The sequence below is a fragment of the Rhinolophus sinicus genome, chromosome 15 (genome assembly GCF_057876585.1).
Source record: "Rhinolophus sinicus isolate RSI-liver-muscle chromosome 15, RSI-T2T, whole genome shotgun sequence".
Taxonomy (NCBI): Eukaryota; Metazoa; Chordata; class Mammalia; order Chiroptera; family Rhinolophidae; genus Rhinolophus; species Rhinolophus sinicus.
In genome coordinates, this window is record NC_142515.1 from 107,307,501 (window position 1) to 107,321,089 (window position 13,589).

General features: G+C 33.8%; 1 protein-coding gene across 7 annotated transcripts in view; it reads right to left on the reverse strand.

Annotated features, from left to right (window-relative positions):
• GRIA2 (glutamate ionotropic receptor AMPA type subunit 2) overlaps positions 1–13,589 on the reverse strand; it is a 121,944-nt gene that overhangs the window by 6,264 nt on the left and 102,091 nt on the right. For all 7 annotated transcript variants that reach the window (XR_012498169.2, XM_019733153.3, XM_019733150.3 and 4 more), the window contains exons 12-13: positions 11,760–11,958; positions 1–8 (exon numbers count right to left, since the gene is read on the reverse strand). The exon at positions 1–8 is cut by the window's left edge and continues 240 nt beyond it. Coding sequence is in view for 6 of the 7 variants with exons in the window: in XM_019733153.3 (XP_019588712.1) it covers positions 1–8; positions 11,760–11,958 (207 nt within the window). In the remaining variant the exon portion in view is untranslated. The remainder of the gene's footprint in view (positions 9–11,759; positions 11,959–13,589) is intronic.

Genomic DNA, 13,589 nt, shown 5'->3' on the forward strand with positions numbered 1-13,589 from the left:
TTAGATCTCTGCAGAAAAAGCAAGGTGCCAGGTACAGTTAAGAGATGGCCTCAAACAACGAAAGAAAGCAGTGCTTTTCAAAACAATCAGAGATGGTACAGAGAATACGGACAAGTCTTCACCTTTTAATGTTTTGTCCATAATTGTATCATTTTGTCAAATGAATTTCCTTTCTATTTACGAGAACCTCAACTTTCATTTTGTTATTGTACGTTTTAGCTGGAAACAAAATACTGCCCATCCATGAAGCAATCTGCAATAGTCACACTCCAAAATAAGTTGAATATACACTACAGTACCTCTAGGAATAATTCAAGCTAAGAGACAAGCAGAAGGATATCCTCACTGCTAAAATCCTAAATGATCTATTCTAATTAGTGGCAGAACAGGAATCTGTGTCATATTAATAGTCAGGCATATAAGTGGAAGATCCTAATGTAACACCCATTATCAAAGGAAAAAAGAACAGATACTAGAAACCTTGATTAGATCCTGACTCAAATGCATCTAAAATAACACTGATTTTTCAAAGAAATGTCCTTAGAGCCTTAAAATTTTCTTTTAATTAAACAGTTAATTTTGTTTTTGAATATTTAATCACCGGAATGCAGTTCATTACATTATATACTGGAAAAAACAACATTCTTATGAGTGTCAGATATGAAAGAAAGGCTATGGCAGCAGTATAAATGATGTCATATTTATCTTAAAAATTAATTGACTCAAAAGCAAAGAGAGATGTCAAAAGAATCATTTAATACTTTTTTCAGAGGAAAAAAGAAAACTGAGCATAGAGTTGGGAAGTCATAGCTTCTGCTTATTTTTCTCTGCACAAATTGCTCAACTCACTTTAATCCCTTTGGGAAGGTGACTCTAAATAATACCTTTTAGTATTCTAATATAATGGAAACTTAACATTCAGAACTTGTGTTTAAGATTCATGAGGTTTGGGGCCTTTTTGTTTGTTTGTATCTCACTCTGAGGAATTTAAAAATATATAACCTTTGTCTTAGAGAGAGCAAGGGTACATCAATTCATTATAAGCAGACATAATGTAAATCAAAATTGATTTAGAAGTCTGCCCTAGGGATTAGGGCAGCTTTACATAAAAACAAAACAAAACAAAACAAAACAAATCAAAACAAAAAACACCTGTATCTATTTTGGTGAAAATCCAGGGTCATGTAAAGTACAGAGTAGGTCTGTATCACTGAAGTTTATACTGCATGTGCCAGTGACAGCTGCTTCAATATTGGATGTGTGTCTTCATTGTCTCCATCTGAACAGGGCCTGCTATATTGAGATAGCCCGTGGACCCGTGGTCTATGCTGTGAGAAGACCCAGATGGCCTCCCAAAGGATACTTTCACTTTAAACTTAGGAAAGTTCCTTACTTATTAGTAATATTTCCACTGTCTAATCATTTATCTAAACCATACTTACAACCTATTTCTATTTCTAAACAATGCCCCTTCTTGAAATAACATTTGAAGCTTCATTGCCAGGGAATCAGATTTCCTCTCTGTTGTGAAAGCACATCTAATAACAGGGAAGGCTCCACCAGGACCCAGCTACTGCTGATCCAAATGATACTGTATTTTTCAAGTTTACATGTTAAGTCAAGGACAACTATTCATTCTTTCAGGAAGCCTGATAAAGTTAATTTCCTCAGGATGGCATGTGCCATCACGTTTTGATGAAGAGTTAAGTGATGCTATGATAAGAGGAGATGAATGATAGCTTGGTCAGGATAACATTCTTCACTTCCTTATGTTTCCTAAGGGGATAAGACTCAGAACCCGGCTATTCAAATCCCTTTTCATAGTTCAATATTATTAATAGGCACATCAATTTGACTAATACATCACAGAAAATAACTGTGGAATTTTAATATCTACTTAAAGAGAAAATATGCCCATCATTGGGGAAACATTCTATATCATCTAAACACATCTGATGTAATTATATCTAAGGAAAAGATGGCTTCCTTTTCTGGAAAGAAGCCAGTAGTCATTTTATCTTACATTTATTTCTTCCTCATATACAGTAATACAGACTTTTTTTTTTTCTACCAGCTAAACAAACCTTTTCATCCTTAGGAAAAACAAAATGTCTTTTTATAGGAAATGGTTATTATCCTTATGAAACGTACACACTTATTCAAGAATCAGTAGGAAACAGAGGTGCTGCAAACTTTCTTCGCCTCTTAGTCTACTATACAATTCATTGTCAAAAAAAGAAATCCATTTACTCACTAACTTCTAACAAAATATCAAAATACCTTCTCACAATATCAGCAGAGCATTTTTTACTTTTTTTTTTTTTTTGGCTCGAATGGGAGTTCTAAATGATTTCCAAATATAAATGAGATCCAAACTATCTAAGTACAGATTTCGAAATGCTTGATGTAATTTACCCCAGGAGTGCATATGCAGAGGTTTTTTAGAACTGTGCTCCCCATTGTGACAATCTCTAGATTTCATTTCAGACATGAATGGAGATATTTTTTCATGAAAACCTCCCCCTTTTCCTAGAAACATTAAAAGGTCTGAGGTAGTATAACATCTAATAAGAAGGTAACTCTACCTATAAGTGGAAGAACGGACTAAAGCTTTCTAAATATAAAGATTAGAATGTCATAGTGTGAATTAATAACCATAGTGTTCTAGTCCATTTGGGAAGCATTCTATAAAAATTTGTATTTAAGATAAAAGATAGTTGTCCTTCCTTTAGGAGATCATCCTTATACTTGATTTTTTGTCCTTCCTATGGAACTCATAGCATGGCCCATTGTTTCATTATGGATGTCAGCAGACATTCAGTCTGTCCCTGGAAACCACAAGAGTTGGCAGGCAAAAAGAATTTCACCAAAGTCGTATTCCATTATTCTTTGATGTTTACAAATCTGCAATCTTTACAAAAATGCTATCTGAGTTCTAGTCACTTATTTGTGATTGGAATTTTAAAAATTCACTAGCATACACTGGAATTTTAATTTTTAATCATAGGGTTCCTCCTCCCAGTAAAGTGTGTCTATTGTCCGTCATTTATTTAGACATAATTTCCAACATAGCATATAGTCAAAGTGAATCAACGGAATCGATATTTGAATTTGTGTGTTCCTTGTCATATTCTGTGTTGTGCATCATTAGTAATCTTCAGCATCCCCATATGTTCAGTACCGCATTTTTGAAGTTTTTAATTTTTTATTTTTTTAGTTACAGTCGACATTCACTATTATTTTATATTAAATTCAGGTGTACAGCATAGTGGTTAGACATTCATATAATTTATAAAGTGATCTTTCCTATAAGTCTCGTACCTACCCAGCACCATACATACTTATTACAATATTACTGACTATATTTCCTATGCTTTACTCTACATCCCCATGTTTATTTTGTAACTACCAATTCGTACTTCTTAATCCCTTCACTTTTTTTACCCAGCCCCGCGAAACCCCTTTTTGTCTGGCAACCATCAGCTTGTTCTCTGTATCTATGACTCTGTTTCTGTTTTGTTTGTTTATTTTGTTCTTTAGATTCCACATGTAAGTAAAATCATATGGTATTTGTCTTTCTCTGCCTGACTTATTTCACTTAGCATGACATTCTCTTGGTCCATCCATGTTGTCACAATGGTTAAGATTTCTTTCTTTTTATGTATGGCCAAGCAATATTCCACTGTATATATGTAGATCTTCAATACCTATTTTAATGAAGTTAAAATAATATTGACTTTTAAAGCTTCATCTTTAATAGTTTGCATAGCTATGGATATTAAATATGAATGGCATTTAAATGTAAAAGACTGTAAAATTGTTTTTTGTAAAACTATTACAAAATGAGCTGTAGTAGGAGAAAAGCACGTAGCCTTAGTACATGGTCTGGACAGAAGTTACGAAGTCAATGAAGGAAAGAACAGAGTGGGTAGAGAAATGAGAGAAAACATGAAAAAGCATTAGGGTTTCATGAACTATGGGAGGAAGAGTATCAAAAGAATTCTGCAGAATGATATTAAATGAGGCTTACCATAATTTGTATTAAAACCACTCAGGTTTTCAGCAAACAACATCCTTAAGGCAAGCTATATTTTTTTCATTATTTATTTTTGTTGTAGTAAAAAACATATGACATAAAATCTACCCTCATAACAAATTTTTAAGTATACAGTAGAGAATTGGGAACTATTTACGCATTGTTGTACAGAAAATTTCTAGACCGTTTTCATCTTGTATGACTAAACTCGATCCACATTAAACAACAACTCTCTATTTCCCTCTCCCTCCAGCCCTTGGCAACCACCATTCTATTTTTTGCTTCAATGAGTTTGACTACTTTACATACTTCATGTAAGTGGAATCATAGAGTATCTGTCTTTCTATGATGGGCTTATTTCTATTCGCATAGTATCCTCAGGGTTCATCCATATTATACCACATGACAGGTAAGACAGAAACCTGTCCCCTGGGCAGCCTCCCCCAAACCCAAAACATTGAAACCCCCCTCCAACTTCTCCCTCCCCAGGGGAAGCTGGGAGTTGGAGGTCTTGTCCCACTGTCCTTACCAAACAAAAGGAGAAGGTCTATGACAAGTGATTGTGTGCTAGTTCAAACCTTTGCCTTTGTTCTCGGTGGTCCCCAAACTGGTAGCTTCTTTGTCAGTGCTTATAATCAGGCAAGACAGAAATGAGTTCCTCAGGAAGCCACCCTGAAAAGTCAGAACTTGGACGTCCAGTCTAGTCTTCTCTTTCCCTCTTGTGAGGGAAAGCCAAGAGCTGGATATTTCCTCCTAATTGTACTGCGCTGCACTGGGGGAGGAACTATGGTGAGTGAATGTTATGAATTTTCCTACCTGGCTTACGTAGCTGACTTGGTGTGCAAGAGCCTCTTAATCTGTTTCTGGGTTTCTCACCAGGAGGATTGGTCAGTGATTTGTTGTTGAGCAGTGTCTCTAGTGGGAAGGAGGGTTTGGCGCTTCCTATTCTACCATCTTGCTGATATCTCCCCCCTGGCATTTTCTTTGTTTCTTTAAATGTAATCCTAAATGTCATTGGGACCCTGACATTATTTGGCATTGCTTGATTTTCCTAATTGCCATTTCATTTCTAAAATCTCATTTCTCTGTAAAGATAAGCAGCCACCTTTACTAGCAATGATAATCACTCACTATGATCTGGATCATATGTGCTGGAAACGTAAATTGTAAATTACTTTAGTTTTCCTTCAAATATCGAAAGTCTAGTTAAAGAAGTCCCAAAATTTTGTCAACGATGCTTATGTTTAGTTCAGATTTTAATTCCAGTATATTTAAATGATTGCACAATCCTATTTCTTTTCTCTGCAGAGCTCTGTGTTTATTACCATGGCAACTAGTGTGAGACATCCGATAGAGCCAGTAGAAATGATTCTCTTACATAAACACAATAATAAAGTGAATCGAACACTAAGTCATATGAAGTACATGTACAGGTTTATGCTGAAATTCATCTTCTCTGAGGCACCTAAACAGGAGTTTTAGAAGAGTTTTGAGATGAGAGGCTAATTCCACTTTATATCTCTATTGTTTGAACTTTTTCGGCTAGAATAATTGTCCTCATGATGTGATGATAGTGTGGAAAGGAGCATTTTCTCTTTAATATGGACACTACTAGAAAGCCTAAAGTGATCTCATTAGCGTCAAATGATTCATCCAGTGGATCATGGCAGTTCTCATCTCCCCTTTGTATTGCAAGGATGGTCTGGAAATGAAAGGATCTGATTGAGCGCACACTGACATTTGCTGAGCATGGCCATGGAAAGAAGGGAATGACCAAATTAACATATTTACTGGGAGAGAGGTGACACTTTGGACCATGATCATAATTCAGCAAGTAGACATACCTTTTTCTTTTTCCTTCCGTAGCACTTTGATCATGGGAAACATGATTCCATATAGTCTCTCATACATTTATTCATATTCCTATGAATTTTGGGACTACTGAATGAATTTCAAGGTCTTTAAACGGAATACTAATTTTTAAAGGAAACATTGGCTATGTCTTCCAAGATTTTGACCTTTTCCTAGACTGTTAAACTGGTTACATTTAGCTGAACTTACAGAACACAGGCTCTCCTCGGGGAACTCAGGCTAAATGTATCTTTAAAATTTTTAAGACTTTAGTACTGTCCTCAGATGTCTTGTGGAAGAGTGAGAAAATTAAAATGTCGGAGAAAGGAAAACTGCCAGCCAGAGAGGAAATGATTTCAATGTCTCCTGGATCATTTAGAGAACCCTTGGCCATGCTGAGTTGTCAGCTATGCAGATTGCTATGCAATAATCAAGCTCCCAAAAAACAGTGAAGGAAGAAAAATCTGTAATAGATATGACTAACCATGCCATGAGTGACTTACACTGCATCCATTTAGTGCTATTTATTGCTAATTTATTTACATTCAGCATTTATTTGGTACCTCATATTATAGAAGCCATTTAAATGTTTAGCCATGAGTGAAAAGTCCATAAAGCTTCTAGTTTGATATTAGTAACTTTCTAATATATATATTTAGCTGTATCCACTTCATCTCTAAAATATTTGAAAGATATAATATATATTATATTATATATATTATATATACACATATACATTCATATATTGAAAACTAGAAGTATATATACTTATATTCATATATACAAAACTAGAAGTATAGATGCATATTTCTGCCTGCATAGAAATAGATGACATATAAGAAACCATGGCAGAGAAACCATTAGCTGTACCAGAAATAATGAAATAAATATGGAGAGCTACCATAAATGAGTGAAAATCTGGTCTATAGAATATCCATAAAGAAGGCATCCTGTATTATTGCTGAACACAAGCAGTAACTAAAACTAAATGTAACTTTAATGAAATCACACTTAATGTAGTTCTAGAGGGAAGATGTTAGGATGGATCATTTTTATGTGTAATTATATTTCAATTAATGGTTTTATATGTAAATATAAATAGATATGTCTTATGTCACAGTGGGAGTTAAATAAAGCTTGCCAACTTTAAAACTATAAATTATTGTAATTCCTTGGTAATTGTGATTATTATATCATAAATCATATATATGATCACATATGATCATAAATCATATGTATATATAAAAGAAAAATTTCAAACTAGTCCTTTCACGCAGGTAAGGAACATCTGCATTAATACTATTTATCTGTCGTTTATACTATTTGTAAACTGTGAAAAAATCTACGATGCTGTGTAACAACAGTATAGTTTCATGATTATCAGGCCACATGTATCTTCTGAGAATGGAATAATTAACTTCATTAAGTAAGAAGGAATACCTTTATTTTGACAATGTTTTAGAATCTCTTTCTTCCAAAGTCAGCATACCTAAAGTAGATCACTTATTCAGTGGAGACACTCTGTCCCTCATCCTCCCAGAAAAGAGAAGCAGAGGAAATGCATGATTGCAGTGTGGGAGATTTAGGAGAGACGTGAACAAGCACTTTCTATCTGCAAGTTAATAAGTGAGCTTCGTGATTGACAGGCCAATGATAGGTTCATATATAGAAGCCATTTCCTATCCCCCAAATCTAAGTTTCTGTAGGAACACAATGCACACAGGTCTTCTAAAATCTTTTTCTACGGAGACTCATCTAAGATCTGCCCTGTTTTACTGAGAAAAGAAATTATCAAAATGTGAAAGTCTAAAAATAGTGGTTTATAATTGACAGCCTAATTCTTTCTTAATTATAGGTACACTACAGTGGCACTATAATTAGGACTGATCAGCAGCTCCGAAGTGAGTCAGACTTGATCATTCACACCATACAAGGATGTACATGGGTTCCATATGCAGAAAACCCTGAAACTGAAGATGCAGGGTCTTTTTCCTCACACCTCTCGGTGGTTCCAAGATCATCCTACATTTAGTTTTCTCTTGCAGAACAAAGCAAATATTTCATTCTCATATTTGTGTTACTGATTATCACTGAAGGAATGTGTAGTTTTTAAGTTAAAACTTTTAAAGCTTAAATTGGAATTCTAAAACGAATACATACTCACGGACTTCACTAAAGCAATATTAATATAACACAGTTTATTATTCAATTATTTAACTGAAATCTGAAAAGAAATTTAGGTTTAAATTGACTAATTGACATCACCTTAGGACAAAACAGATCCCTATAAACTAGATAAAATATTTATCTTATAATTTGATATAAGGTGATTTCTTTCCCCAAAAAGGTATATTTTTAGGACACAGTTAATATTGAGACAGGAAACTAGTTCAGAATTTTGTTATAAACCTGACCATTTACTCTAAATGATCTTAAACAAGTTATTTTTAACTCTTTCACAAGTTATGTATCTTTAAAATTTAGACAATGACCGAACGTCTCAAATCAACTTCTCCAATGACTAAATCCAATGCTTTTGCTGTGATAAAAACAAAGTTAACTTGATAAACTCTGTGATAGAACATTTTAAATAATATAAATAATAAAATCTTAGTCATAACAGCATAAGAAGGAAAAAAGAAAACTATCAATAATGCCAAAATGAACCACATTAGGAAACATAACTGTGGGAACTTTAAATGTTACCAAATGTTAAAAATGGTGAAAGTTCTTTCTTTCACATGTAATTAGCTGCCTTGAGTCTGAAAGTAAGCATAACAGATGGCCAGAGGACAGAGAGTACAATGCGTGGCTTCAGTCTGGCTTCAGCCTACTCCATCTATATCCTTTTTCCTGACAGACTTGGGCACCGTGATAATCAATCTGCCAGTTTTCACCCTGTCTTGAATCCACCTTACAGGAGCCCCAAACGTGCCTAGAGCTAAAGGACAGTTGAAAGAGAGGAAGACGGAGATGTGTGGTGAATGTTAATTTTATGAAAAGAAGCAAGGAGAATTTCCTTTGCAACACTTTCCACTAAAAACTTAGAAATTTGGCTGAACTACTGCTTATAGAAAGACTGAAATATATCCTAGGACTTATGGGAAAAAATATTAATGAAAATCAATTATAGCTTGCTTTTATAATGTCTATGAATTAGCTTTTTCTTAGTCAATACATTTTAAATAGCACTATAAAAAGAAACTTTTTTTTGAAAAGAGAATCCGTTTTTCAATCTCCTATATACTAATGCAAGGAACCATATGTGAAAAGGTTTGATACATGGCAGATATAGTTGGGAAGCCACAGAATCCTAGAAAATATTCTTGGGAATCAGAAGCAAAATTAAGATTGTCTTCACTATTATTATCATGGTACCCAATTATGAAACACTCATACAGTTAAAAAAATTACTTGAAATTACTCATGATTTAGCAGCACCTTTTCATTTAATCTAACTTTAAAAAAACCTTTTCTGTACATCATTTCCCAAATCACAACCATGTTATATAATTCAGTGGAGGAATTAATATGGCAAGCTCCTACTCACTTGGTGATGTGTGCTGTTATGTTAGCTTCCCCTTATTGGTACAAACAGAATAAATAGTGTGGCTTTTAGGTAATTTTGAGCCCATATCCGTCTTTCTCTAGAAAATGAGGAGCTAACTACAAGCTCTAATGCACTGAGACCTGGCCAACCAAAGTTGATTCATCAATAGTTCCTTTGAAAGGTATGTTGACAAGAACTGTGAAGCCCTCCCTGAATTTCTACCATGATAATTCTCTAAAATTACATAAGCAAACATATATGTGACCAAAACAGAGTATGGGGACAGCGAAATAAATCCAGAGACCTTTCTCTTCAAGGAAAAATAGTGTGCAAAAAAAACTCTGTAGGAGTAAAAGACCTCTGCACACTTATAAGCTGCCTGAATTTGGACAAATCTCCAAATTTATCTGAGCTTCAGTTTAATAATGCATAGCCTGCAAACCAAAATCCTTGCCATGGCTATCAGACAGAGAGATATTGTGAGATTCAAAAAGATAATGTCTCTTTATCAGAGAAACTGCTTTGGGAAGCTATACTAATAAAACATTCAGTTTGCCTAAACACTCAATATTACTTCTCTATTACTCTAGTGAAGGTAAACTCCATAATCCACAAATTATGGCAAAAATCATGATCTCTATGGGATCAATGCACTGAAATACTAGAATACAAGAGTAGCAGCATTCTTCTGACCAGCATCATCTAGCCTTCTCATCTTGCCTACTAGAGAATTTGTATATCTTGGCATCTTGGTGATTCTGGCATATGTTTCTGTCATTGACGTTTTTTAGGTATATTGAAAAGTTACGGGGACGTGAAAGTGCCATAGTTGAGAGTAGTTGGTACTATTGTTGTCTGAACAAGCTAATGACAATAACTCTCACCAGATGTACACTCACCTGGAAGAGAGTGTCTGGAAACAATTAAGATTATGTTCATCAATCTAAGTAGCACTAAGTAAACCATAGATCTCATTTACTTCAAGAGGGAGGGATACTAGTAAAATATAAAAATAAAATGAAAGCAAACCCTGTTAGAATGCAAATAATAATAAAAAAAGCTTCAAACACACTTCTGATTAAGAACGTGTGATATTCTAATTTATTTCAATAGATGCATTGTTATGACCAAGCTAGAACACTGTTATATTAATAATATTAAAACACATAGGACATATATGTTCAGAAATGGTGGTCAGCTGTAAATCTGTACTGCAGCATTCAGACCTAGAACTGCACTAAAGTCACAGTAGTTTCTGACAGATTGACCACACTTCTGTGCTTAAATTGCGGTGCCTAACGAAAGCATCAGTTTCATATACTCGCCACACATATCCAGGTTATTATCTTTTATCAATGTCCACCCCCACTGCTTTTTCTCCCATCATCTCTTCAGTCCAACTGAAGTTATTTGGAAAAGAGACCAGAGGCAATGTTAAGATGAGACAGTCTTCAAATTATAATTTATGATTTCAAATGAGAAATGAAGTCCTAATCCTAATTTTGGAGTAAATTGTCCTGGATCTTACTCAAACAAATTCAGATGTGTTAACGATATTTGTGAATTACCAGAGATCCTCATATGTCATATATGTTGACTTAAGACCTAAGTTTATAGTGTATTTCAACATTTTAATAGAATGAGTTCATATGTAGATATAATAGTATAATGAAAGAAAATTATACCAACATCAGGCCATTGGTCTTTTGCTATAAATAAAGATCATAAGGCCACAAATTAAAGGAAAAAAATACATTTAACAGGCACATTATAATTATCCTACACATTTTAAAAGTTAGAAAAATGAAGGCCTTTGCTAGCTTCTTCTTAGAGGATTTGTCAGAAAATTCATAATTTTCACATAAGAACATCATGTGTTTCCTGACATAGGATTAACATAACTGATTTGAAAGTGAGTTTTCATCTGTACACTGTGTAGGATAGACGGCAATCATATTTAAAATCAAACAAAAAACAACACCCTTTTGCTTTGAAAAATAGTCACGCTAAACTTAACTATGTTTTGCTTCAAATGTGTTCCAAAAGGAGAATCAAATTTTATGAAACTAAGATTTTATTGCAGTAGTGTGTTTTACTCCAAAGGACTTAAGAATCACAAAATAGATAGAGATGGAGCTAAGGATAGGGAGAGGGAGGGTAGTGGGATAGAGACAAGTTCATGAACCGAAATAGAGACAGAGATGGAGATTACCTTCACATAGCACCGTTGGCTAGATCATGGAAAGAGGTGAAACGGAGACAAAGTGTACATAGGTTACATTTTAAGAACAAAATCAGAAATTACGAAGAAGAATCTCTTACCCTGAAAAACTCTTTAGTGGAGCCAGAGTCTAATGTTCCATAAGCAATTTCTGTTTGCTTAGAAAGATCCTCAGCACTTTCGATGGGAGACACCATCCTCTCTACAGTCAGGAAGGCAGCTAAGTTAGCCGTGTAGGAGGAGATTATGATCAGGGTAAAGAACCACCACACACCTCCAACAATGCGCCCAGAGAGGGATCTAATAACAAGTATGAAATGGATTTGTAAAGTGAAATGAATGACCTAATAAAAACACAAGTTAGCAGTATTATGCAAATATTGACTTATAGTGGAATATTTAACTTTATATGTTTCAAATGAAACTGAAAATTATTAAACATTCTGGACAAGGAATACAGATTAGTTAGATTTGTTGAGACACCCAGAGGCCAAAATTTAAAATTACTGAGACTCTTTCATTGTTGTAACGCCCAAATCGTTTATGGTATGAAATCCCATAACAAAGCTATTTCAAGAAATGGGCAAATAATCCATCTGGTGCTCATACTACTTTACCCACTCATGGTATAAGCAAGCATAAACAACGGAATCTAAGATCACCAGCAATACTCAGAACAATGTTGACAAACAAAACCATCATAATAAATGAGTATGCACCATAGTATAGCTTTAAACACTGAAGAACCCCTCCTTTGAATTCAGCCAATGAATTTCCAAAATCCTCATAAACAGTCCAATATCTCAATAGTTTTTTTTTTTTTGTGTGTGTGTGTGTTTGTGTGCCAAAACCCAGGTTTTAGATATAGTACAGAATAGAAGATGGAAAAGAAATGATACTACAAACAAAGGTATGACACAAAATATAAAAGTCATGGCATGGACTGCTATCACCCTGTTCCTTTGTTCCTCCTGCTTAAGAAAAAAAGAAAACTCAAGGAAAACAAATTAGACATTTTAACTTTTGCCAAGATATAGATTCCTAGTTTGAAATATAATAAGATAATATTTCCATAAATTCTTACACAAAAATACTTTTTAAAAGCTGAATAGATTTGCAATAATTTACTTTAAATCCTAGGTAGATAAACATATATATGTAGATACAGAAATATATATATAGTATTATTTTAAAAATTGGTGGGATTCTACATATAAAGGAATTAGAGAACTATTAACAAACAAATATAGTAATATTTTCTATCATGTTAATAACTCTGCTATGTCTAAAAACTATACTTGCTGTGGTGAACAAGTAATATTTCTAAACATTTAAATTACAAAAATTGGTCAATTTATGGCCTAAACAAACTTCCTCACAATTAAAGTAAGAAATACAGCTCTTGATGAATCACAGATACTGTATCAAATTAGTGGGTAATATATGTAGAATAAACTCAGTCAAGGGAGGACGCTAATTTAAAAGTATTTTTTTTTTTTTAGGTAAAAAAACATCTGTTGCTAAAATAAAGAGAGAGCAAGCAATGAAAACCAAAAAGAATAATATTAAGAGCCCTTATCACAGTCTCCAAGAGATACAAATAATTAAATAAATATGATAGGATGAAAAAAATTAATCACTTCTCACTTATATTTTGAAAAGGATATTAAATACATTTTAAATTTAGGAAATCCCTTGTGTAAATACAGCCACTCTTAAAACACTCACTATTTATTCCACAACAATGGAAGGTATAATTATATGACATGTACCCTCTATTTAAGAGGGTAGATTCAGTACCTGACTGTTCAAATAACTTAAAACAAATCCGATTGCATGGTAATGCTTTTGACATTATACATTATGTGTTAATTTGCAATATATTTGAGAATCATTTTTAAAGTCATTTCTTTCCAGTTGTAAAATAGACA